Source organism: Arabidopsis lyrata, assembly GCF_000004255.2.
Source record: "Arabidopsis lyrata subsp. lyrata unplaced genomic scaffold ARALYscaffold_6, whole genome shotgun sequence".
Taxonomy (NCBI): Eukaryota; Viridiplantae; Streptophyta; class Magnoliopsida; order Brassicales; family Brassicaceae; genus Arabidopsis; species Arabidopsis lyrata.
In genome coordinates, this window is record NW_003302550.1 from 19,127,523 (window position 1) to 19,152,156 (window position 24,634).

The window sequence follows — 24,634 nt, forward strand, 5'->3', positions numbered from 1 at the left end:
CCATTCTTCATCATTTGTCATCACTTTGCATGTTTAGGATAGAGTTGCATGCATGTTGCATATTTGGGTTGTTTTCAGGTGATTTGGAGCTGTTGGTGAGCAAATTGGAAGAAGCGCACCAGAACCAATCATTATACTCGACCACGAGGTCGAGTACCATCATCCTGGCCCTCCAAAAGCACTCGACCAAACCTCTGCAGCTGATACTCGACCAACCACTCGACCACATCTTCTTATCACCAAGTGGATTGCACGGTCGAGCATCACCATCAGACTCTTCAGGTCACCACTCGATCCACCACTCGAGCATCAGCCAATACTATCACTCGACTGACCACTCGACCTCGTGGTCGAGCACCCTCTTCTTCAGCCACTCGACCAGATGCTCGATCTCCACTCCCAGCAGCCACTTGATCACAAGCTTCAGAGTCTTCTCAGATCCGCACTCAACCAGACATTGAGCATAAGGAAGAGAAGAGGATGAAGCAGAACTCGACCAAATAACTCGATCCAAGTGCTCGATTACATCATGACCAAAGCAAGAAACCGCAAAGGCGCCAGCTTTACTCGACTGCTTATACTCGATCACAAGGGTCGAGTACTCTCTTAAACCGCTTTAAAACTTTGTCGTTTTGTGTTTTAGGGCTTCGTAGTATTTACTATAAATAGGTTGCTTCTCTTAATTTTTAGAACTAAGTTTTATTCTGCAGAACAATTAGTGTATTCTTCATCTTTGTAATCCAGATTTCTCTTAATCTATTGAGTATTTGCTTTTGATTTCTTCTACAAAGTTGTTCATCTTGTTGAGATCTTGCTAATATGAAGTTTTTATGCATTTCTGGGTTTATGTTCATGTTCATGAGTTTTGAGTAGTGATTAGGGTTCTTGAGGATGGGTTAGAGTAGTTTAGAATCTTTGATCTGCCAGGTGGTTGAGTTTGATTGGTAGATCCCTTCTGGGTTAGTTGTTCTTAATGCTAATTTCTTTCTGATCAACTGGAATTTGAGCCCAGACATTTCCGCACCCACAAGGTGTTCGATGAAATGTCTGAACCACCAATTCCAGAGATTCGTGGCTCTGTACCAAGGTATTGGTTACAGAGAGCGTTTTGACTTTAACTTGTTGATTCGTAATGCTTGTTAGGTTAGCTCTCGTCAATGGTGATTGAGTCTGGGACTAGCTTTGCTTGAGGATCTCTGTTGCGGTAGCACTTTGATATGGTTATTGAACTTGTTGTCTAGGGATAGTTTGTTGAGCATGTTAACCACCTGTTAGATTAAGGAGACTTCACTACTCGATTACCCCATCTTCGGGAATTTCTCTTCCAATTGATTTCTTTGTTTACATCGCTTTTGATTGCTTGATCTTGTTACTTGTTGCTTTGTTTTTGCATTTCTGCCTATTTCATTTAAAGTACTCGACCACACACAGTGGTTTGGAAACGGACTGTGTGGTAGAGTACATTTGTTGCAGTTTCTGTTTGGTACTCGACCTGATACTCGACCACATCCAATGCTTGGTATCAAGCTGTGTGATCGAGTATATTGCCTGTTTCTGTTAGAATTTCTGTTTTTGCATGATCACCTAGGACTGTTAGAAACACCAAAACCTGTTATCGCTTGGCTTGACTCTGTGAAATCTGATTGCATCTTGATTGCTAGCATCACACCCATTTGGATTGACACCTTAAATACTACAATGACATGATAGTACTTTAAGGAATTGAGAACTAGTTAAAATCCTACTATAAAAAAATAGAAAAGAAGAAAACAGAAAGAAGAAAAGAAGAAAAGAAGTAGGACTATCTGGACTGTTACCGCTCACGTGACTAGTGCCAATACTAGTTTCCGAACTGTCCACGTCTCCCATAACTAATGTCGAGAGCTCCCATGGCAACAACAACAACAACACAACCCACGAAATGAGACCTCGGACCGAATAAGAGAACCGCGTACCATCCCGCTGTCCCGCGTCATAAACCGCGTATCAACTCGCAACCCGCATCATGATCAGCGTGCTATCCATGATCATACCGCATACCTTATCGTGTACCACGCATCATCATGACCCGCGACTGCTTACCCGTGTACCGTATCGCGAAAAGTATACCGCAAACATCACCTCCATGTACCACAAGTAATTCTACCCCATCAAATGATCTAGGATCAAAGATTTACTGATAAGTAGAGTCTTTTAGAAGTAATGATCGAAACAGAATGCCAAAAGAAGGAGCCATCTGAAAGATCTCACCATTCAGTCAAAACAAGCCATACTTTTCGACGAAAGTCGACATCACCCAAATTATCCGAGATTCAAAATTCACTGGTAATATGATCGAGACAGAAGTGTTCGCTATTGTGGATGTAGAATTCACACTCGATTGTCTTTAAGTATTTTTGTGGAGAAAAACTATAAAATCAACGAATGAGTATAAGAATTCGAAAGAGAAATTAACCAAGAAAAGAATAAAGTAAAGGAATTTGATAAGAACGAAAATGCAAAAAGCCTTGCGGAATTATAAGAGAAAAAAGTATGTTGTATTGCTTGATAGTGATAAGTCAAAGATTGTCCCTCTCAAACACATGCGTTTGAAGTTGTTTTTATAGAGAAAACATGATTAATGCGGCTATTTACTACTCGTAATCATATTGATCCGCATTAATCAAATAAGTTACATTTTGACTGAAACGGCTTGAATTTGAACTTGTCTTGGGCTTCACGTGGGCCTTCCGAACTCTTTCTTGCTGACTCCGAACTCCCGTGCTTTGATGCTACCGCGAACCTTGAACAGTATTCTCCTCGCTTCGGCCTTTCTCTATACGAACTGTATGCTGAATAAGAGCGAACTCCATACTGGTAAAGATCGAACTCCTTTGGTAAACTGAATCGAACTCCCGACTGTTCAAGTCCAATAAAATATCTAGAAATCCGAGAGGATTATTGTGTAATGATAACGTGGACAGATCCAAGTGGATCCTACCGAAAATGTGTGGGATCCGATCCCTTGGCGCTCTTCGTCGCCTCTGCAACATCCCCTTGGAAATAGAATTTTGCCTTCCTAAACCCAATGAGTCTCCGGAAATAGTAACAGAAGGTTACTGTTGTGCTTACGAAGTCTATTTCAACAGCTGTGGTTTATTTTTTCCCATACCGGAAGTTCTCCTTTTGTACCTCCTCCATCTGGGGATTGCTTTTCCCCAAATGGCTCCCAACTTTCTTCGGTATGTACTGAGTACCCTTACTATTTTGGCAGAAGCAGGGTTCTCTCTCACCACTAGCGAACTCTTAGGGCTATTCAGAGCCCGTGAATTTTTCTATGAATCCCATCTTTGATCGTAACCTGATCGACGGGATGCCCTCGCATAATGGGCCTTGGAGGAAATACTGGTTCTTTTTCCGAGTAAATCCTCACTCCGTCCAAGGTCTTTCCAGTCTTCTTCTCCCAAATTGGTCGCCTAAACTTGGTTAGAACCAACCTTTATTATTTTTCACTGTATTGTGCGAAAGAAATATAATTCTTAACTCAACACTTTATTTCAGGGAACCAAACTATCCCCCATCCAACTGTTGATTTCTTATCTTTCTTTCGAATCATTTTCGAGGGTGAAACAAATTGGAATTCTTTCACCCTTCAACGTATTCATAATGCGGGGCTCGCTATTAAAAACGGTAAAACTCCCCTCGACCCTCCTCCTGAAGAGAAAGATGTCTCGAGCCTGAATGCTCAAGATAAAAGAAAAATCCAGGCTGAGACTAAGGCTCTTAAGGATCAATTATCCGAAATTGGAAAAAAGAAGCGGATTGCTGCAATCTCCAGGGTTGGTAATTTCCACAGGAAGACCCTCTTGGTCGATGACGGTTCTTTGGAAGCGACTTTGTCAATTGCGGTGGATTCTCACGGAGCTGAGATTCCTAACAACCCTCCGGTTGCTACCGCTGTTTATCGATCCTTCCACTCAAGAGAGAGAGAGAGAAGTTACTTCTTCTCCTCATACAAAGAGGAAAGCTCCAGAATCAGACACTTTATCAAACGAGAAACTCAAAACCTTTAGATTCAGTTCTCTGTTACGAGCTCCTCTCCCTTTGCATTCTGTTTTCCCTTCCTCGGAACCTTTAGACCCTGAGCTCCCTCTCCCGAGTGATAGAGAAATTCCCGAAGAAATCGATGAATTGAGACCGGAGTTTCCTTCGTCTCAAGGGTTGAGTGTTAGTACTCAAAACCCTTCACCAGCTTCGATTTCTGAAATTGGTAAAACTTTTTTTTTTTTTTAGAGCGCGAGCCTTAACGATACTTGTTTTAGGCAGCAGCTATTTTAATAATCTACTACTCCCCTTTGTAGGCGGAGAAGAGATCGGAGACTTCTTCCGGAGTTTTCAAACCAGGGGAGGGGCATCCCTTCCCCCTTTTTCAGTTTGGAGACCGGAGATCCGTCAAATGTATGCCAACCGAGCTTGTCACCTATCCCAGGTTCAGAACTTTTCGATTTTTACTGTGACAACCCCTTTCTTATTAAGTAAAAGATTTTCGTCTGGATGAAACTTTTTTCTTTACTTTGAAGGCGTTTACGGAGACTAATGGAATGATCTTCCATTACGAGAATCTTCTTCACCAAGCGATGAGAGAGACCGCAAAGGCTAAGAAGGAGGTCAATGATATTAGACTAGTTAATCAGTCTGACCGACTCAAGCAGGCGCAAGCTCTCGAGTCACTCCTTCGAGAATATGAAGAAGACCTTGGCAGCTAACGAGCAACGCCTCAGAATTGCAGATGCTGAGAGAGATTATCGAGGGATAAGATTTATAATTCATGAGAATTTTGTCATAAATATGACCAGACAATGGTTTCGACCATTGCCTAAAAATGGCTTCGGAATTGTTGGGACATGTTTTAATTAGACCCGAAGCCTGCTCTAACAGCCCCGCAATATATTATTATTTTTAGAAATCTGAACATCTTTCTCCTTTAAAAGGAATTCTGAAAGATTACCACAGTTTATTATAAGAAAAAACTTGAAAAATGCCGCTGTCTTCTTTCAGATCAAGCTCAAGAATAACATTTCAAGTGGGAATCCATTGTTTGAATCCGAAGACGGATTCTCTCCAAAGGGAGTTATTCACCCAACATTTTTTCATTTCCAAACGGGGAAGGAAAGAGTCAAATGTTATGATTTCCTGGAAAAGGTTCCCTTTCTAATTTTTAGTCTTTTCAGAAGACTGCAAATTCCTTTCTTTTGGACATTTGACAAAATGTTTGTTCAAACAGATCGTCGGGAGACAAAGCTCAAGAATAACAACTTCAAGTGGGAATCCATTGTTTGAATCCGAAGACGGATTCTCTCCAAAGGGAGTTATTCACCCAACGTTTTTTCATTTCCAAACGGGGAAGGAAAGAGTCAAATGTTATGATTTCCTGGAAAAGGTTCCCTTTCTAATTTTTAGTCTTTTCAGAAGACTGTAAATTCCTTTCTTTTGGACATTTGACAAAATGTTTGTTCAAACAGATCGTCGGGAGACAAAGCTCAAGAATAACAACTTCAAGTGGGAATCCATTGTTTGAATCCGAAGACGGATTCTCTCCAAAGGGAGTTATTCACCCAACGTTTTTTCATTTCCAAACGGGGAAGGAAAGAGTCAAATGTTATGATTTCCTGGAAAAGGTTCCCTTTCTAATTTTTAGTCTTTTCAGAAGACTGTAAATTCCTTTCTTTTGGACATTTGACAAAATGTTTTTTCAAACAGATCGTCGGGAGACATAAAGCTTTATGTGATAAGAGACAAAGAATCGGAAGGAGGCGCCGTGCTCTTGATGAGCGCATAAGGAGGATGGAAAGAGAGATCCTTCGCTTGGAATCTGAACTGTATGAATGGGAGAGGAATGGTTTAGACATCATAGCCATCATGCCTGTTGGGGTCGGATTTCACCCATCCTTTGAGACCGAGCCAAACTTCAACAGCTCGGGTACCCTACCAGTCAGTCTACCAGTCAGCTCGGGTACCCTGCCAGTCAGTCTGCCAGTCAGCTCGGGTACCCTGCCAGTCAGTCTGCCAGTCAGCTCGAGTACCCTGCCAGTCAGTCTGCCAGTCAGCTCGGGTACCCTGCCAGTCAGTCTGCCAGTCAGCTCGGGTACCCTGCCAGTCAGTCTGCCAGTCAGCTCGGGTACCCTGCCAGTCAGTCTGCCAGTCAGCTCGGGTACCCTGCCAGTCAGTCTGCCAGTCAGCTCTGGTACCCTGCCAGTCAGTCTGCCAGTCAGCTCGGATACTCTGCCAGTCAGTCTGCCAGTCAGCTCGGGTACCCTGCCAGTCAGCTCGGGTACCCTGCCAGTCAGTCTGCCAGTCAGCTCGGGTACCCTGCCAGTCAGTCTGCCAGTCAGCTCGGATATCCTGCCAGTCAGTCTACCAGTCAGCTCGGGTACCCTGCCAGTCAGTCTGCCAGTCAGCTCGGGTACCCTGCCAGTCAGTCTGCCAGTCAGCTCGGGTACCCTGCCAGTCAGTCTGCCAGTCAGCTCGGGTACCCTGCCAGTCAATCTGCCAGTCAGCTCGGGTACCCTGCCAGTCAGTCTGCCAGTCAGCTCGGGTACCCTGCCAGTCAGTCTGCCAGTCAGCTCGGGGTACATAGTCAGCTCGGGATACACTACCGAGCCTTATACTGCAGTTACCCCGAGGTAAAGTCTCAGTGCTACCCGAGGCTCAGTGCTACCCGAGGCAAAGTCTCAGTGCTATCCGAGGTGAAATGTGTATTGTTCCCGAGGCGAAGTCTGCAAAGTCACCCGAGGCGAAGTCTTCAGTTTCACCCGAGGTAAAGTCATCAGAGTCACCTGATGTGAAGTCTTCATCATCACCCGAGGCAAAGACTTGGTAAATATTCATCTTCAAAGTATCATTTCCAAGCAAGGCGTCATTTCCGAAGGATCATTTCCGATAGACCCGAAAATGATAGGGGAGAATCTCGAAAGATCAACTCAAATCAGGAAACCTTCCGAAAACCCCCGAAAAATAAGGAAACTATCCTAATCCGCGATATTCTGAGCCGACTTCAAGATAAATGGAAATCTTCCGAGAATATCGCTGGAGAGGCGGTTTATCACCCCTATATAAAGAGATTCAAGGCTCTCGCAGAAAGGAAGCAATATCGCTCTAGAATTTACACTACGCAAAGCTCTCATAGCACAAACACCTTTTTCTTTTACGATCAAACTCTTGTACGATCAAAGTTATCTTTTTCTTAATAATATCAAGAACACCATCTTTGGTATCAATTGATTCTGTCGTTCTTTGAGAATTCTCGCAAATCGTATCCCTAAATTAAAACCCTAGACAAATCTCGATTGTGTTAGTTTCGACTTCCACAATGCCTACTTGTCTCCGAAGATTCCTCCGCATGCTGGATAAATTTTATCGTCTATCCTTGGCGACCAACGATGGATCTTCTTTTGTTTCATGTTCTTCAGAGTTTCGGAGATTTCCGATGTTAAGAACTGAAGAGAATGAAGAACCGGAGATGAAAACTATTGATGACTTCTCCGGCCCCCTCGATTTATCTTCTGATGAGGGATTATCCTCGGAAAGCTGTTCGGGATCTTCCACCTCGCTGGAATCACTATCGGGCGAAGACTTTTGATCGAACACTCTCTTATTTATGTTTGTAAAATGCCACTGGGCTTGAGGCCTAGCAACATTAATTATATTTCCCTTTTTGCTTTAAATTTGCCGATTTACTTAAATCTTATTTAATGCGATTAATCTAGGGAATATAATTAGCAATTAACTCGAGTACATTTTCCATAAAAGTAGTAATTTCAGATTTGGGAAATCGTCAATTAACCCTCTTAACTGTGGTCGAGTATTTTTCGAGTATAAAGTGAGTGTAGTTTATCATTGAGTTTTATCAACAACAATTCTACAAAAATGTTCGAGGAAGGTAATTCTTCAGAGAATCCTTCTGACTCATTCAGAACGACAAGTGATGATCTTCTGGGAGCGCCAGACATCGAGCTCATTAAAGCGGGAGGAACTGGCGAACTGGAAAAGTCACGAATATTTAGGAAGGGAACCAGCATTCAGGTTCCGATCGTATTAATCTAGAGATTGTCAGCTCAAGATCGTGTCAAGGCCGAGGAATTTATTAACAAGGTATTGTTCAACCTAGTAATTTTGACTACTTTTGTCAATACTAAACAAAGCGTTTTATTTTCTTTAGCTCATCATTCGGCACGACGAGCTCGAAGATGAGAAAAAGAGATTAGGAAGAGGAGAAGGGAACTAGAGAAGCGTCGCCTTGATATTGCTCGCGAGCTTCATCGCCTCGAAGCCCATCCTTCCGATTGGATCGAACTAGGACTTCAGGAGTACGGAAACATGCCAGGTTGCATTATGAGCATCGTTGACCTCGCAGGCCAAGGAGCAGAACTATTCCGTAATTCAAGACCCTTCTAGATCTGGTTTTTGTTTAGCAAGAAATATTTATTTATACATTGCTCGCAACATAATTTTATATTCATGCCCGAGGATAAAAATAAGATTCCATGATTGAAATAATATTTTTATTTTTATAGCCGGACTCGTGTTTAGCGAGCTGCCTACGTACCCAAAATAGGATCAAGCCAAATCGTAGTTCGAAATATTTTGATTTAGCAATAAAACTTTTTCAAGTTGCTGATATTCCAAGATCTTTGAACGGGATTACCGTCGAGGTCTTGTAAACGGTATACACCATTTCGGATTTTTTCTGTGATTTGATAAGGGCCTTCCCAGTTAATACCGAGTTTTCCAGCTCCATCTTCTTTTGTATTATCAAACACTCGCCTTAATACAAAGTCTCCTACATTCAAAGGTCTGTTCTTCAACTTTGAATTATAGTATCGAGCGGTCAACTGCTGATAGTTCTGAAGTCGAATAAGGGATTGGTCTCGCCTTTCATCGATTGTATCGAGAACATCTTCTAATAATTTAGAATTTGATTCCTCGTTAAGTGGAGCTTCGCTCCGGTCTAACCAGGAACATTCAGCTCGGCTGGGACTACAGCTTCCATCCCATAAACTAATGAGAATGGATTCTCTCCCGTTGCTCGCCTCGGGGATGTTCGATAAGCCCACAACACAGGTTGCAGCTCGTCATACCATCCACCTTTTCGAGCACTCAAGCATTTTTTAAGATTGCTGAGAATTGTTTTATTGGAAGCTTCCGCTTGTCCATTTCCTTGAGGATACCTCGGTGTTGAGTAGCTAAGTTTTATTCCCCAAGCGGAACAAAAATCTTCAAAATCATTTGAAATGAATTGAGGACCATTGTCCGTTACTATTTCGTAGGGAACTCCATAGCGACAAATAATGTGTTTACACAAGAATGTCTTTACTACAGAATCATGTATGCTTATATAAGCTTCAGCTTCAATCCATTTGGAAAAATAGTCCGTTAGAACTAATAAGTATTGGACGCCTCGTGTTGAACGATGCATCGGACCAACTATATCCATTGACCATTTCATGAAAGGGTATGGAGCGGATATAGATGACAAAAATTCAGACGGCTGGTGAATAAGAAGAGCGTGCATCTGGCACTTTTTACACCGTTTGGCGTAATCGATGTAGTCAGAAATCATAGTTGGCCAGAAATATCCTAACCGTTTGATTTTGAAGGCCATTGATCGCCCCGAAGAATGACTACCACAAAGCCCTTCGTGGACCTCCCTTGTCACTATTTCAACTATAGGTCCGAAAATACATAAAAGATAAGGGTCAGTGATACCTCGTTTGTATAACGAATCTTTAATTATGCAATACTTAGTGCTGATGATTCTTAATTTGCGAGCTTGCCACTTGTTCGATGGTAGTTCTCCATTAAGAATGAAATTTTTGATGGGTACCCTCCAGTCAGCCCCCAAATCATTAGCGGAAGTATTATCCTTGAGTATAAACTTCCTTGGTTAGGGTTCGGAAGGAATATCAGGATCTTCGATTGTCTCCTGAACTTCTACATCACCTGGAAGTGACTGTTCGGTTCGGACGGTTCTTTAATGGGAACCTCTTGATCCTTTAATTTTCTTCTTGGCTTTCTTTTGGGAAGTTCCAGTGGTGGAATAAGTTTGTCATCTTGAGATTTTACTCGTGATCTGGTGACGACAAGTGAAGTATTTTCATTTCCCGAACTTAATTTTGGAGTTTCGATGTGTTCGGCTTCCAAAATGTTATCGTTGTCTGTTTCTTCAACTAAAATACTTCGTGAAGAAATACATTCAACTGGGATAACTCGTTTGAGCTCGGGATCAGAGGTAGAAGCTAGGGCAGCTAAAGCGTCTGCCGAAGTGTTTTCTCCTCTATGTATTCAAACTAATTCGAATTCTTTGAATTTTCCGGCTAATTTTTTTACAGCCGAAAGATAGGCTTCCATTCCAGGAGCCTTAGCTTCGTAATCTCCAGCGAATTGGTTTACAACTAGCTGAGAATCACAATAAGCTATTATTTTTTCTACTCTAATTGCAAGAGCAAGTCGAAGTCCTGCTAAGAAAGCTTCGTATTCCGCTTCATTGTTCGAATCCGGGAACATTAATCGAAATGATTGTTCGATTATTTCCTTTGTCGGAGTTTCGAGCCTTGTAGAGTTTCTGGAATCAGACTGAGAAGTTTCAGTCTATATGATATTTGCATTACAAGTTTCTGGAATCAGACTGAGAAGGCAAATGACTCTTGGAATTGGAAATGTATTCTAAAACTGAGAAGGTTGGCAGAAAATTTCATCAGGTGCAGGGTTGGTAATGGAAGAAAGGCAAGTTTCTGGTTCGATAATTGGACTAGTCTCGGGCCACTTATTAAGTTTATTGGACCAGATGGACCTAGGAGCTTAAGGGTTGCTCTTAATGCTACTGTCGCTGAAGCATGCGACCATGAAAGATGGATCTTGGCTGCTCCGAGATCTGAATCTGCTCTGTCCCTCCATGTTTATCTTACGACCATCAGTCTTCCTTCTCATTCTCTGGAGTTGGACTCTTTTGACTGGGTGGTAGAGGATAAGAACTGCGTTGGCTTTTCCTCTTCTAAAACTTGGTCTGTGCTGAGACCTAGAGCAGATCCGGTTAGCTGGTTTAACTCTGTTTGGTTCAAGGGAGCCACACCAAGACATGCATTCAATATGTGGGTCGCTAATCTCGATCGTCTACCAACTAAATCAAGATTGGCTCGTTGGGGAATGAACATTGACACTATCTGTAGCCTTTGCTCTTCCCATCATGAGGACAGAGACCACTTGTTAATTACTTGTGATTTTGCGCTTTTCTTATGGAATGCTGTTATCACCAGACTTCACTTGCCTCGGGTTGAATTTACCACGTGGTCGGAGCTATTGATTTGGACTAGGATCAAGCATCACAGGTCTCCGCCAACTCTCCGTAAGCTTGTGGTGCAATGTGTAATCTACAACATATGGAAACAGAGGAACAACTTCCTTCATAATCAAATCTACATCCTGCCTTCTTTGATCTTCTTGGACATTGATAGGGAGATAAAGAATACAATCACTGCTAGAAGACAAAGCAAAGGTTCAAGAACCTAATGACTCGCTGGCTGCAGTGAGACTGCTTTGAATCCCAAATGTATTGATTTCTTGTTTATTTTTTGCCGAGAAACCAATGTATAGGTTGTAAAACCAACTTTTTATCTATATGATATTTGCACTTTAGCAAAAAAAAAAAAAAGTTGTTCCTGCTCATGCCAAGACCGTCAGAGGCATAGTCATGGAGGTAACTAGTGTTATAGCTTTTGAGTAAGTTGAGATATTTTAACAAACAATATTGATGATGAATTAATAGTAGTTTCTTGTAATTCATAATTTGGAGTTCGTGGAATGTAACAAAAGGTTATAGTTATGTGTGTGTATTATATTCAGGTGGAGTATCTTCCTATATCATCAATAGAAATGGCAAGAAAAGCAGGGCCGGCTCAAAAAAATTAAGAACCCTGAGCTGAAAAAAACAATTAGCCCTAATTTCTTATATATATATATATATATATATATATAAACCCTAATTTTAATAAATTTAGTTGAAAAAAAGACAAAAAAATTTTGGACACTGTGCATGAGTACTCCCCGCACATGGGGAGAGCCGGCACTGAAGAAAAGTGATGGAGGAGTTCTTGGAGATATGGCAAGAAGCTATGTCGAAAAGGTTGTTGCCGGGTTAGTTTGTGATTTGTGAACATAGAACTCAACTTTGAAAAGTTTGGACTTGGAGACAACTACACTCCACAGCACACCGGTGCTCGATATGCTTTCTTCATGGCTCATTTGATGGCAACAATTCAAGCTGGGAGAGGCTAAAAAAACAGAAACTTAGAGTTTTTAAGTATCAATGATTTTAGAAGCCAATAAGGATTAAGAAAAAATGGTAATTTTAAAAAGTTAGAAGATCAATTTGTAAAAGTCCAGAAAATTTGAGATTGGAAGAGTTTTATTTGGGCTTAGGGTTAGTTATTTGGGTCAGTTAGAGAATTGGGCTTAAGGCCCATAAATGAAGACGTTCCCAAATGCAGAATCAAAACGCAAAGGAGTTTTGGCGGTTGCGGTTGCATGTTTTCTTCCAGAGTGCTATAACAGTCAGTAGTAACAAACAATATAGAGAGAGAAAGAAGTTTAAGAGCTACAAGTTTGAAGAAATCGAGTAGAGAGAGAGAGATCTAGATCCTTCTTCTTCTTCGTCAACCTCTAGGATACTCGTGTAGGTACGTAGCTTTGAATCTCTCTTGCTTAACCTGAAATCTTGTAGATTCCTCTTGAGAGTGAAGCATTCTCGAGTTTGATCTCCGAGAAATTGTACATAAATCGCTTGTTTCTCTCGTTTTCTTTCTTTTGTACTGATTTCAAAACTTGAAACGCAAAGAACAAGTGAGAAGATGAAGATCAACAACCAAAATCAGTCTCAAAATCACTACAGAGAGCTAGTTTTTGCTTTGGATTTTGGTTTTTACAATTTTAGATGCGTGATTACGATTAGAGAGCTACAAGGAGAACTAGTGATTACGATTTTAGACTGAAATTTGTATTTGATTCAGCGGATTTTTTGGTTTTCCTTGTTGATTCGTTCACGATCGTTGTAGTGGATTTCAGAATTTTGCTTTCGTTGCATTGAGTTTAGCTTTTAATTTGAGTTGAACTGTAAAATAGAATTTGTGTCTGGTAAGTATTTGATGAAATTCCTCTGAGAGTGAATCTTAAATCTTGTGTGTATTAATTAAGCTTTGTTTCTTGATAAAGAATTAATGGATTTAGTGGTTCCGTTGTTCAGGTTATTGTGATGGAAGCTGTGAACGAAGCTGTTAGGAAGATTAAGTCCTTAGTCATCCCACATCCAGATGAGAAAACTAATGGTATTGTTCTTGAGATCAAGCTTGATGAGACAGATCAGAGATCAGCAAAATGGAGTCTTGATCCTTCTTTGGTATGTACTAAACTTGGGAATGCTTTAAGTTTTAGAGTTTTTCCTCTGAATTTAGTATGTCCTCAATTGTTTTATCTTGCATTATTAGGCCTTGTTTGAGGTAACTGGGTCTTGTACCTTGGGACGCCAAAACTTCGAGGGCCTTAATTGCTCTCTCATGAGTGCTGTGACCACTAGCAACATCTTCGATCCTAAGCTGGTACACTTGTTTTTCATACGCTTATGATATGATACCTATCTGGTTTATTTTGTAGTTTGATATTGTGATCCTTTTCATACGCTTGGTTTTCTCTTAGGATGATCTTTTGTCTAAGCTTGAGTATGTACGGTGTCTAGACGGTGATAAAAATCCTAGAAACCGTACCTTCAAAACGAGCTTCTTCAACAGCAGAAAACTTAGCCCTGTGTTCACTGGGGGACCAGGCTTTGAGGAAGTAGTGCCTCCAATGTTTGTGGCTCGAGATTGTCTTAAAGCTACTATAACTGAGGTAAGCAAGTCTCCTATATATAGTCAACTTGTAATCATCTCCCAACAACCACTCTAATATATAACCCGTCAGAGAGAATTCACATATGGAGTTATGTTGGAAGAGATAATAGCCCAAGATGAAAACAGGAAAGTCTCTGTAAATGGGCTGTCGTTTTCGCCTAGCGGTGGAATCAGTGTTAATGGACCTCCAACAACTCTAAGTGGTACTGGTATTGACCGCATAGCCTCTCTACAAGCCAACATAACCCGAGACAACACCAAGCTTGTGAATGGGGCTATTGTTGGAGAGAGGAATGTCTTTCAGGTTTTGTATAAATCCCTCGATCCATGTTTGTGTTTCTAAATTAGAGCTTTTTTTGACACACTGCAATAATGTAGTAACATAAATCGCAGGTGGATCAAGGCTTGGGTATAGGAAGCAATTTCCCGCTCTTCAACCGCCACCAACTAACACTTACACGATTCATTCAGCTGAAGCAAGTAGAAGAAGGATCCGGTAATCCACGACCACCAGTTCTAGTCCTTCACGGTCATTACGGTGGCTGCATAGGCGATCTTCCAAACTATGATGCTTTTGCTCTTGGTGGACCTAACTCTGTTCGAGGCTACAGCATGGGAGAACTCGGTGCAGCTAAACACATTCTCGAGGTTAAATACTATAACAAAATTCATACAAAATCATTTTCTATATCTTTCCCTTATAAAATTCTGAAGCTGTTAAAATTGTATATAGCTTAGTGCTGAGATTAGAATCCCTGTGAAGAACACACATGTTTATACATTTGCTGAGCATGGAAACGATTTGGGAAGTTCAAAGGATGTGAAAGGGAATCCGACAGCGGTTTACTGGAAAATGGGACATGGTTCATCGTACGGTTTGGGTGTGAAACTCGGTAAGGTGCGAGCTGAATATACTGTACGTCACAATCGTGGAACCGGTGCTCTGTTTCTCAGGTTCGGAGAGAGATACTAAAGTGATGCCCTGAAGACTTTGTGCTCCTTTCTTTCTTAACTCTAATACTTTGGTTTATAATCCTGATACTCTAGTTATGTAAATGCGTGCATAGCAAGTCATTGAGTTTAAGCATGTCTTGTATCACAAACTTCCCATTATAGCTATGATGTGATATGAGCTTTTTTGTTAATTGCATTTGCAGCTAGAATACCATCTTAAGCTTTTATTTTTATTTTTACTAGGTTATTAAACCCTCACTACGCGGGATTTTGTCTTTAGAGTAAATTTGGATAAATGCCCTATTTTTGACTTTTCTTTTGAAAAACACCCTATTTTTTTCTCTTTTAAAAACTATATTTTAATATATGAAACTACTAAAATAGCTTCAGTAAAATTTAATATTAATTAAAAAGAATTTATACGTAAAACAGAAAATCTATTAATTTAGTTTTGAAATTAATATTTGAAATAACTAACAATTTTAATAATTCTTATCTTCAATATTTCTTTAAACAATCTAAAATAATTGTGAATTCACCTATCAAGTGAATCATGTTCCTACATTTGATTAAAATTTAATAGTTCATCATTACTTTTAAAATCTCTTGACTAAAATTACTTTTGATTGGATTTCCAATAGTTTTTGGTACTCCATCTCTAATTGATAACACATGTAAATAAAACAAAGAACATTATGTTAGAGCTATAAGCCGTACGTTGATTTAATCATTGATACAAGTATATTATATCATTCTACCAATGTTAAGTCGTAATCTACGTTAACTTTGAAATTGGAGCATACTTTGGAGTTGAAGAATTTGATTGTTACGTTGAGATTTTTTTTTATATACAATATTAAGGGATAGACTATATAGACTTTTTAATATTTTTAGATATTATCTTATTAAATTTAATATATAAAATAAATAAACTATCTTTATCTCAAAAAAGAATTATAAGGATAATTAATATTATTTTGAATTTTTCTCTCAATTTCGAATTTAGTTATAATTTTACTAAAAATACAGCTTTCAATTTAAATATAGACAAAATTGTCATTTTACATATAAAAATTTGTAATTTTCATTAGAAATAGAAAAAAGGTATTTTTCAAACGAAAACTAAAAAATAGGGTAGTTTTCAAAATCACCCTTGTTTTTTTTCCATTTTTGGGTTTAGTAATCATTTAAGTAGCTAAACATTGACACTAGTAATGCAAAATTCTGTAATTTTTTATTTTGATTCTTTTTTAACATAAATGTTCTTTAGTGATATTTTTGTTATCATCTATTATTTTCTTAAAAAATTTAATAGGAAAAAGATTGCATAGATAAAATTTAGTATAAAACATATTATAAATATAATATGTCATTTTTATTACTTTTTTTTATATTATAAAACATTTTGCTATTAGTGAAGCATTATAAAAATATTTTGACAAAATATAGAAAGTAAACTATCAAATATGTACACGTTTGGGCATACATATGTTTCTCTTATGTATTAGTAAACTTTTTTTTAGCTATTAATCAAGCAATTTGTATAGAGTAATATTTTTTTTTGAATAAATGCTGATTTGATTTTGTGATAATTCAAAATATTTTTTGGTTTGGAAAACTGCGACATCCCAAAAAACCCTTGATTTAGTCGCTACAAAAAATAAATCATGATATGTAAAAATAATCAAAGACATAAAATTTTGAGGAAGAGACCTAAATATTTTTAGTCGGCTACTCAGCTCGAGTCTGCTGATTTCAGACTCGAATCCGCTGATCTTACCAATTTTCAAAGTCTATTTAATCTCTCTTGTCTTGTACTAGAGTTAAGAGTTTACTTGTTTACCATGCAACTTGTCTTGTTGTTAGTGACCAAGACTAGGTTTGAGATTTCACTCGTACCAGCCTATTCGGTTCGCCTCAATGAATGTTTGAATCACGGTTGACTCCAAAAATAAATTATTTCGAGGTAGAGAATGTTTACTTATGAGATGGTAAAACATAAATAAAATTTCAATTACCTTTTGGTCAATAAGCAGCAGCTCGAGCCCCATAAGTAAGCCATGCACCTTTTTTGCGGTTGCGTGCTTTCCAGAAATGGATGACCCTGACAACAACTTCTTTGTTAGTAAAACATTTTTCTACCTCGTCAAAAACCAAGGAGGGACGTAGCTGAGCGTAAGGAGAAGAAGTTGCAGGCGCCCTTGTAATTTAGTGAGCTCTTTGTTTGATTTCTCAAGAACTAAATGTTTTGATTTTTCAAGTATCTATGTTCTATTATTAGTTTTAGTATTTATACATAAAACCACTACTTAGAAATTAGAAACTTTTCTATTATGTTTTTGTCACAAAGTAGATTTTTTTGCCTTTTGTTATAGTATTTTTATCTTCTAAACTTTTTCCAATTTCAATCAACTATACTCCTTTCGTTTCATAATATAAGATGTTTTGGAGAAACTTTTTTTGTTTTATATATATGTTTTCAAGTTTCTATACAAATTATATATTGATTTAATATTTATTAATTATTTATATTATGCAATGTCTTTCATAATTTGTTCAACGTTTCAAAAGTGTATATTTTTTTAATCTGCATGCTTTTAACCAGTGTTTTTAAATCCGACCCAGATAGTGAACCGGACTACTTTCTGGGTCATCGGGTCACTGGGTTAACCGGGTTCGACGACGGGTCAATTGATTAAAATTTTATTTAATATATTTAATATTTATAGAGATGATTTAGTTTTTATAAATATAAAAATAAAAATATTCTTAATATATTACAAAATATGAAGTCTAACAATAATAATAAAGTGATTCAAATAAAAATTTTAAATCCTACTTAAATTTCTAAAACCGTAACAAATATTAAAATAGTATGAGATGACAGAAATAAACTAATAAAACATCACAAATTCAAAAAAGCTAATCTCGGTTATTTCTCTCACCATTCCATTCATTCTCCTTAGACAGCACTGGGAAGTTTCATTAAAAAATTTAAAACAACAAATCATATATATAAAAGTTAGTCAACTCTCTCCATATGAGTGCCACATCATCACAAAAAAAAATGACATGTGTCCTTCTACATTATTTAAATAAAAAATGAGCCAAATTAAATGAGAAAAAAAATTAATAGTTCTTCACATTAAATCATCCATCAATCCTACTCTTAACTTATTTCTTTAAAATAAAAAAAATTAGAAAATTATGTTACTAAATCAAGCACTACTTTCATTGTTCTCATCTTATTTTACAAATTTTTTTTTTATCAAGAGTCACTATTTGATAATGACTGAAAATTTATTTGTGTTGTAATTTAGTTATTTTCTACCTAAATTCTTATTAGTTTAGTAATTTTACCTTGAGTCTGTTCTCGTTATTACGTTTTGTGGTTCATATATGACTTTTCATATGACTTTTTCTCTTTTCATTTTTGTGCCTTATTGTAATTTGGTTACAATTACATGCAATTTTTTCAAGTAATGGGTCTTTGAGACGTTAGGTATACCAAAAAATTCAAGACACGACCATTTCTCTTATATAGCTATATGCAATGGCAGAAGATGTAAAAGTGTTGACTTAAAATGACGCTTTAGTTTTTATCTTTTTTCTTCTTTTTATATGAAAATTATTGAGATCTTGTTCAACTTATATCAATCCAGTAATTAATTATGAGTCTATCACGATATGGCTGGTGTACTAGATCATGAGAGTACATAAAACAAAGAATTGCTTAATTATGATCAAGTCACGCAAGTTTCAAATCACACAAGTAACACAATTACATAAAATTATATAAAAATATCGTATATTGTTGTTGTATTTATTCATAATAGTGAAAAAAAAGTTTAGGATCTTAGATATATAAATAATCTTATTTATACATGATAATGTATAAATTGATATTTTAAGTCAAAAATGAATTTAAACATAAAAATTGTAACTACATAAGATGGATCTGATTTCATTAACTATAAAATAACAAAAAAAACATAAATAAGCAACAATCAACATCATTTTTCTTAACAATTTTCAAAACAAACCCACGCGTAGCGTGGGTATTCATCAAGTGAGTCTAAAATCTAAAAAAAATTCTCAAAATGACTGAATGAGTCTAAAACTCGATATTTTATTCAAAAATCAAATGATATTTTTAAAACCCATACCCAGTCGGTTCAATCGGTTCACTGGGTCGCGGGTTGATGGCGGGTTTTTGTGGGTTTTTTCGGTTCTTAAAATGCCGGATATTAGCATTAAACCCAAACCGGAAAAGTGTCCGGGTCGTGGGTTAACCGGTCGGACCGGACGGTTCGGCTCGGGCGTGAAAACACTGCTTTTAACTATAATATCTTATATTTTGAAACAGAGGGAGTATTATTTTAGAATTGGAAAATTTTCCAATCTAACGTAGTGAAACTAATAAAGATATTCTGTTTTAATATATTTTGATAATTAAGTCTTACATTTTTCTTATTCCACTATTGTGTATTCAAAATTTTACATTTCTATTCTTTATATATATATATACTAGATTAGGACCCGTTCGATGGATAGGTTTAATTTTTTTAAAATTAAAATCAAATTTAACAAAAACTTAATTAACAACGTTGTATGTAAAAATATTCTTTCAAAAGTAAAAAAAAATATGTACTTTTTCACTGTTGCATTGTTTCATTAACCACTAAAATTATTAATTCAAAATTATTTCGTATGAAAGATATATCACATAGCAATAACTCATGATATACTTATATGAAGAACTAAAATTAAAAATATTCATCATAAAGTTGGCGAATGAAACCAATGTGGTTTTTAAATAGACACGTTAAAAATATAAAAATGATAAATCGACGAAATCCCTTAGCCTTCCAAGCTAACGTTGTGGGTTTGATTCCTATATATTCGATTGCAATGACTTTATGATCAATCAATAAAAATTGATAAATTCAAAAAATTATAAGCACGATGATATATGAATCTTATATAATTCAAATATGAACATATGAATTTAAATAAACAATTTTGAAATAGGATAATCAAATTCAATATATCAAAAACAAAGAAGAAGCATATATGGTTCTTACATATTCAAGAATTTCAAATAAACAATATAAAACTTTACTTAAAATCATGAGAAATTGTTAAAAATGCCCCTTTTTCAATACCCCTTTTCAAAAATATCCCCTTTGAGAGTCCATTTTTAAGTTTGCCCTCTTTTAATTTTTAATGACCATTTTACCCTTATTTGAAACAAAATTAGGTCCACAAAATACAAAATATTTTTTGGCGGGAAAAGTGATCCCGCAAATTTTTGGCGGGAAACGAGATCCCGCAATTTTCCCGCTAAAATTTCTTTTTTCGGGAAAAGTGATTCCGCAATTTTTTTGGCGGGAAAAGTTTTGGCGAGAAAAATTTACAAGGTATTTTAAAGGTTTTACAGAGTTTTTACAAGTGTTTTGTAAGGTTTTACAATGTATTTTAAAAGGTTTTACAAGGTACTTATAAGGTTTTACAAGTTATAAAAATAACTTGTAAAACCTTATAAAAAAACTTGTAAAACCTTATAACTTGTAAAACTTTATAAAATAGCTTGTAAAATCTAATAATATCTTATAAATATCTTATAAATACGTTGTAAAACCTTTTAAAATACATTGTAAAACCTTATAAATACCATGTATAAACCTTTAAAATACCTTGTAAATTTTTCCCACCAAAAATTTAACGCCAAAAAAATTATGGAATCACTTTTTTTTGGCGGGAAAATTTTACAAAGTATTTTAAAGGTTTTACAAGTTTTTACAAAATCAAATTTGTAATTTTGATGTGTGCACATTCTCATGTTTTCCTTATATATTTGTGATATCTTTTATTAAAAGAAGGGTAATTTAGTTATTTTGTACATAAAAATATTATTTTTAAAAATAGACAGCCAAAGGGGGTATTTTTGAAAAGGAGTAATGAAAAAGGGGCATTTTTGTGAGTCTCTCTAAAATCATCACATATTTCTAATTAGAAAATAAAATTGATATAAATAATGTAAATTTGTAATTTAAATCATGACACATGTCGCTATCTAAAATCTTTAGAACTATGATATATTATAAATTTTATATAATTTAAACTAAACATAGAAACCAAAATAAATAATTTAAAGATACAACACTTAAACTAAAATTAAAAAATTATAAGCACGATGATATATGAATCTTTGATAATTTAAATATGAAAAGAGAAATTGAAAAAAAAACAATCTAACAATACTACAATCATAATTGAGGACAAACAAAAAACATAGTTAAGTAAAAAAATATTACAAAAAGAAAAAAATGATCTCTCATATTTCTAATTGAAAAAATAAACTCAAATAAATAATATTAGGATTCGTTTAATTAAATCATCATATATTTCTAATTAGAAAAGAAATTGAGAGAAATAATATCAAATTTTAAATTAAATCATGACACATGATAAATTTTTTGACAGATAACGGTTCATGATACTATTAATTACTAACTTTGAGAAAAAAAATATATCATATTTTCATCAAAAAAATATATATATATATATATCATATTAGTTATATAATAACATATGTTTCCTTTTTAATAAATTTGCCTGATTTTTTTTGTTTAATTGATATATATATATTTTTAATTATAAAAAACGTATAATTTCCTTATTATTATCTTTTGAGATTTTTAAATTGTTCATAGAAATATTAATTATTTGCAATTATCCTTATAATTATATTTTACATTCTTAAAATTATTTAAATTTATAATTACTAATAATTATCTTTTTTAAAAAAAATTGAAAAAGAAATTTTTTGTTTTACATGTGTCAAAATCTAAGATTGATAGATTTGTCACGTGTCACGATCCTATGAGTTACTAACTTTGACAACCATACTTTATATAATAAGATATATATAATTCATAGATATCGTAATATAAAATCAAAACTGTTAATTAATGTGATGGCTAAAAATGTTAATTAGTGAAATGGCTAATCGTGATTGATTTTATTCAGGTACCTGATTTCGTTATTAATCATGTTCATATTTATAGACAATAATATGTCATATTTTAGAGACATATATTATTGGACCATTTTCAGCTGGAACAAGAGATTTCTTATGATTTTTAAGTTCATATGCATTTATACAAAAATCAATAATTTCATGAAATCTCATCCGTCAGCTATTTGCATTTGATTTGCAATTTATTCTGAATAATGATCTATTTGAACTTTTGAACTCTTAAGTTTGTATTCATTATAGTCATTTGTTCAAAGATTTGAACTATTTAACGATTCTCCCACAATGATGGAGAATTTTATCACCAATGTGATGATTTGCAAATCTTGCAATTGGCACATATCTAAAAGATGGTTCAATATTAATAGTGTGGAGATGAGTCTCCAACATCTATATATATTTCATCCTCTTTGAATGATATTTTTATGCGGTGCAAAGGAGCATTTATAACATATATTTCACACCCATAAAATTCAAAATGAAAAATAATTAATCTCCAATCATGTATATATACCATGGAATTTTTTTATTTTTTTTTTGTAAAACAATGGTTTTATATATGATCATTGCATGATATGTAACTGCATGCTCAAAGTTAAAATATGGGGATTAAATCACCACTGTTTTGCAATCTCTTAGATTTGCGATATGAAAGATTCATTAAAACTCATTTGAAAGTGAACATCATTTTAAGATGTTCCACTATATCACAAAGTGATAAATTTTAGGATATGACTTCACTAGAGTTATCTCCCTCTGGGGTATCAAATTCACCAAAAGTTATCGACTTATTATCGATGTGTAATTCCTTTAATTCTCTCCCTCAAGATGATAATTTTTCGACTTCAGTCATCTCGAGATGAATCTCACTTTAAAATCAACAACATATCCGAGATAGATCATGTATTTATTCTTAGATCCTTATAAAAATGTGGGACTCGTAATACCCCTTCCAAAGATTATGGCTTTCAAGCTTATTCATTTTGGACCAAATCTTATTTTTAGATCAGTTACATACAGGGTTTAATTTAGAGATTATTAAAAAAATATGCAACCATCATATACAATAAGCTAATGAAGAAAATGGTGATTTGGCCAAAAATCATATGATTTTGGATGCATAACCTACTACAGAATTAAAGAGAAGGTATACAACCTTCAACTCTATATATAATATAAATTTTTTAATAAATTTAAATTAACTTAAACTAATTGTTTACTCTGAAATGTGGACGGACCCATGCAACGCTTGAATAAGCTTCTCTTGCTTTACATAAATTTTTAGTGTTATTTAGTTACTCTTTTTTGAGTTTATTTATATTATATCGAAATGAATCTTTTGAAGAAGATGCTTTCAGAAGGAGATATATAATGATGAGCGTGGATGCACTCTTTTTCCTTTATCATGGTTTTTATCCCATTTGATATTTTCATGACAAAGTTTTTAACAAGGCAGCAAATAACACGCAAAATATAGACATTAAAGTGAAGGTTTATCTCTCTTCCAAAACCTTTGTCATATATTGACGAGACCAGAAGAAGCGAAGTTTTGGGAGAGAGGTTTATAAAATCGAAAAAGTTACTTAAGTTTAAAATGTAGAAGCTTGAGACTTGTATATAAACTTTATGTTTTTCTATACAATTTTCAAATTGTTTTTTGAAACTTGGTTTGCACGCCAAAAAAGCTGCTAATACAGATCATTTATGCAGTTACCACTGAAATACTTGGTTTGCACGCCAAGAAAGCTGCTAATTCTTTCAAATATGGAAGAAGCTTGAGTTATATCTGCTAAAGGCGATGTATCAAGTTTCCAGAAGATTCTTATGCCATAATTCTTGTCCTTGTCGCTGGTGTACTTATTTGCATAGTTGGGATCATAGGGGTCCATATCCGACTTCGGAAAAAAGACATAAAAACAAAACAAAATGATGTGAGTATTATATTTCAAAGTTAAAAGAAACACTACACCAGCTTTAAATCCAATGGAAGCATAATTAAAAAAAAAACTCATTAACACAAATCTCACATAAAAGAAAAGCAGCATAGTTGAGAAATTTGGTTATAAGACAAAAGCTATATATATGTATGTTAAACCTCTATTGCATCAACTCAAGTAAATAAATGAAGTTGTGCTTATATATATGTGTGTGTGTAAGGACAGATTACGAATAGCTAAATAACCCTTTGAACAGTTTTGCTAAAATAAAAGTGATCAGATATACAAAGAACAAATTTAATAAATATGAGGAAGAATAGTTATCTTGAACTCCTAATTCACAAGCTTCCTAAGCACTTAATTTGATTTGTCTTTAATGAATTAACACCCAATGATGTATTTGAGTTTCTTAACTTTAAAACTCATTAGTAAATAAGAACATATCACATAGTTTGTTGCTTTTCGGTAGCTTTTAAGACAACAAATAAGCGGAAATAAGAAGCAATCGAGTTTTCAGAAAGCAAAAAAAGAACAGAAGAGATAGAAAACTTGTACTAGAAATAAGAGGCTTAGGTCTCGTCTTAAATAAGATATTTATTCTTATAACCCCAAGACCTTCCAATTCTGCTGTTTTTCCTGAAAATTCATCCAATAGAAGTTTCTTCAAATTAGAAACAAGCAGAAATAAGAAGCAATTGATTTTTCAGAAAGAAAATAAAGAACAGAAGAGAGAAAGCTTGTACCAGAATGAGAGGCTTAGGTCTGGTCATACGCAAGATGATTGTGTA

The 24,634-nt window shown here is 35.4% G+C and overlaps 1 protein-coding gene and 1 long non-coding RNA gene across 2 annotated transcripts; one reads left to right on the top strand and one right to left on the bottom strand.

Moving 5' to 3' along the window:
- The first annotated feature begins 12,605 nt into the window (after positions 1-12,605).
- LOC9308494 (protein TOC75-4, chloroplastic) lies at positions 12,606-15,061 on the top strand. Its single transcript, XM_021022913.1, is given in 6 exon segments — positions 12,606-12,710; positions 13,274-13,426; positions 13,515-13,625; positions 13,723-14,220; positions 14,310-14,564; positions 14,650-15,061. Coding segments are annotated over 5 exon segments (1,248 nt in total). The 5' UTR covers positions 12,606-12,710; positions 13,274-13,282; the 3' UTR covers positions 14,890-15,061.
- Positions 15,062-23,497: 8,436 nt separating this feature from the next.
- On the bottom strand, positions 23,498-24,629 carry LOC110227810. The gene is made up of 2 exons (XR_002331495.1): positions 24,402-24,629; positions 23,498-23,804 (listed from the first exon to the last, which is right to left on the bottom strand). It is a non-coding gene; the product is annotated as an uncharacterized LOC110227810 (long non-coding RNA).
- Between the last annotated feature and the right edge of the window lie 5 nt (positions 24,630-24,634).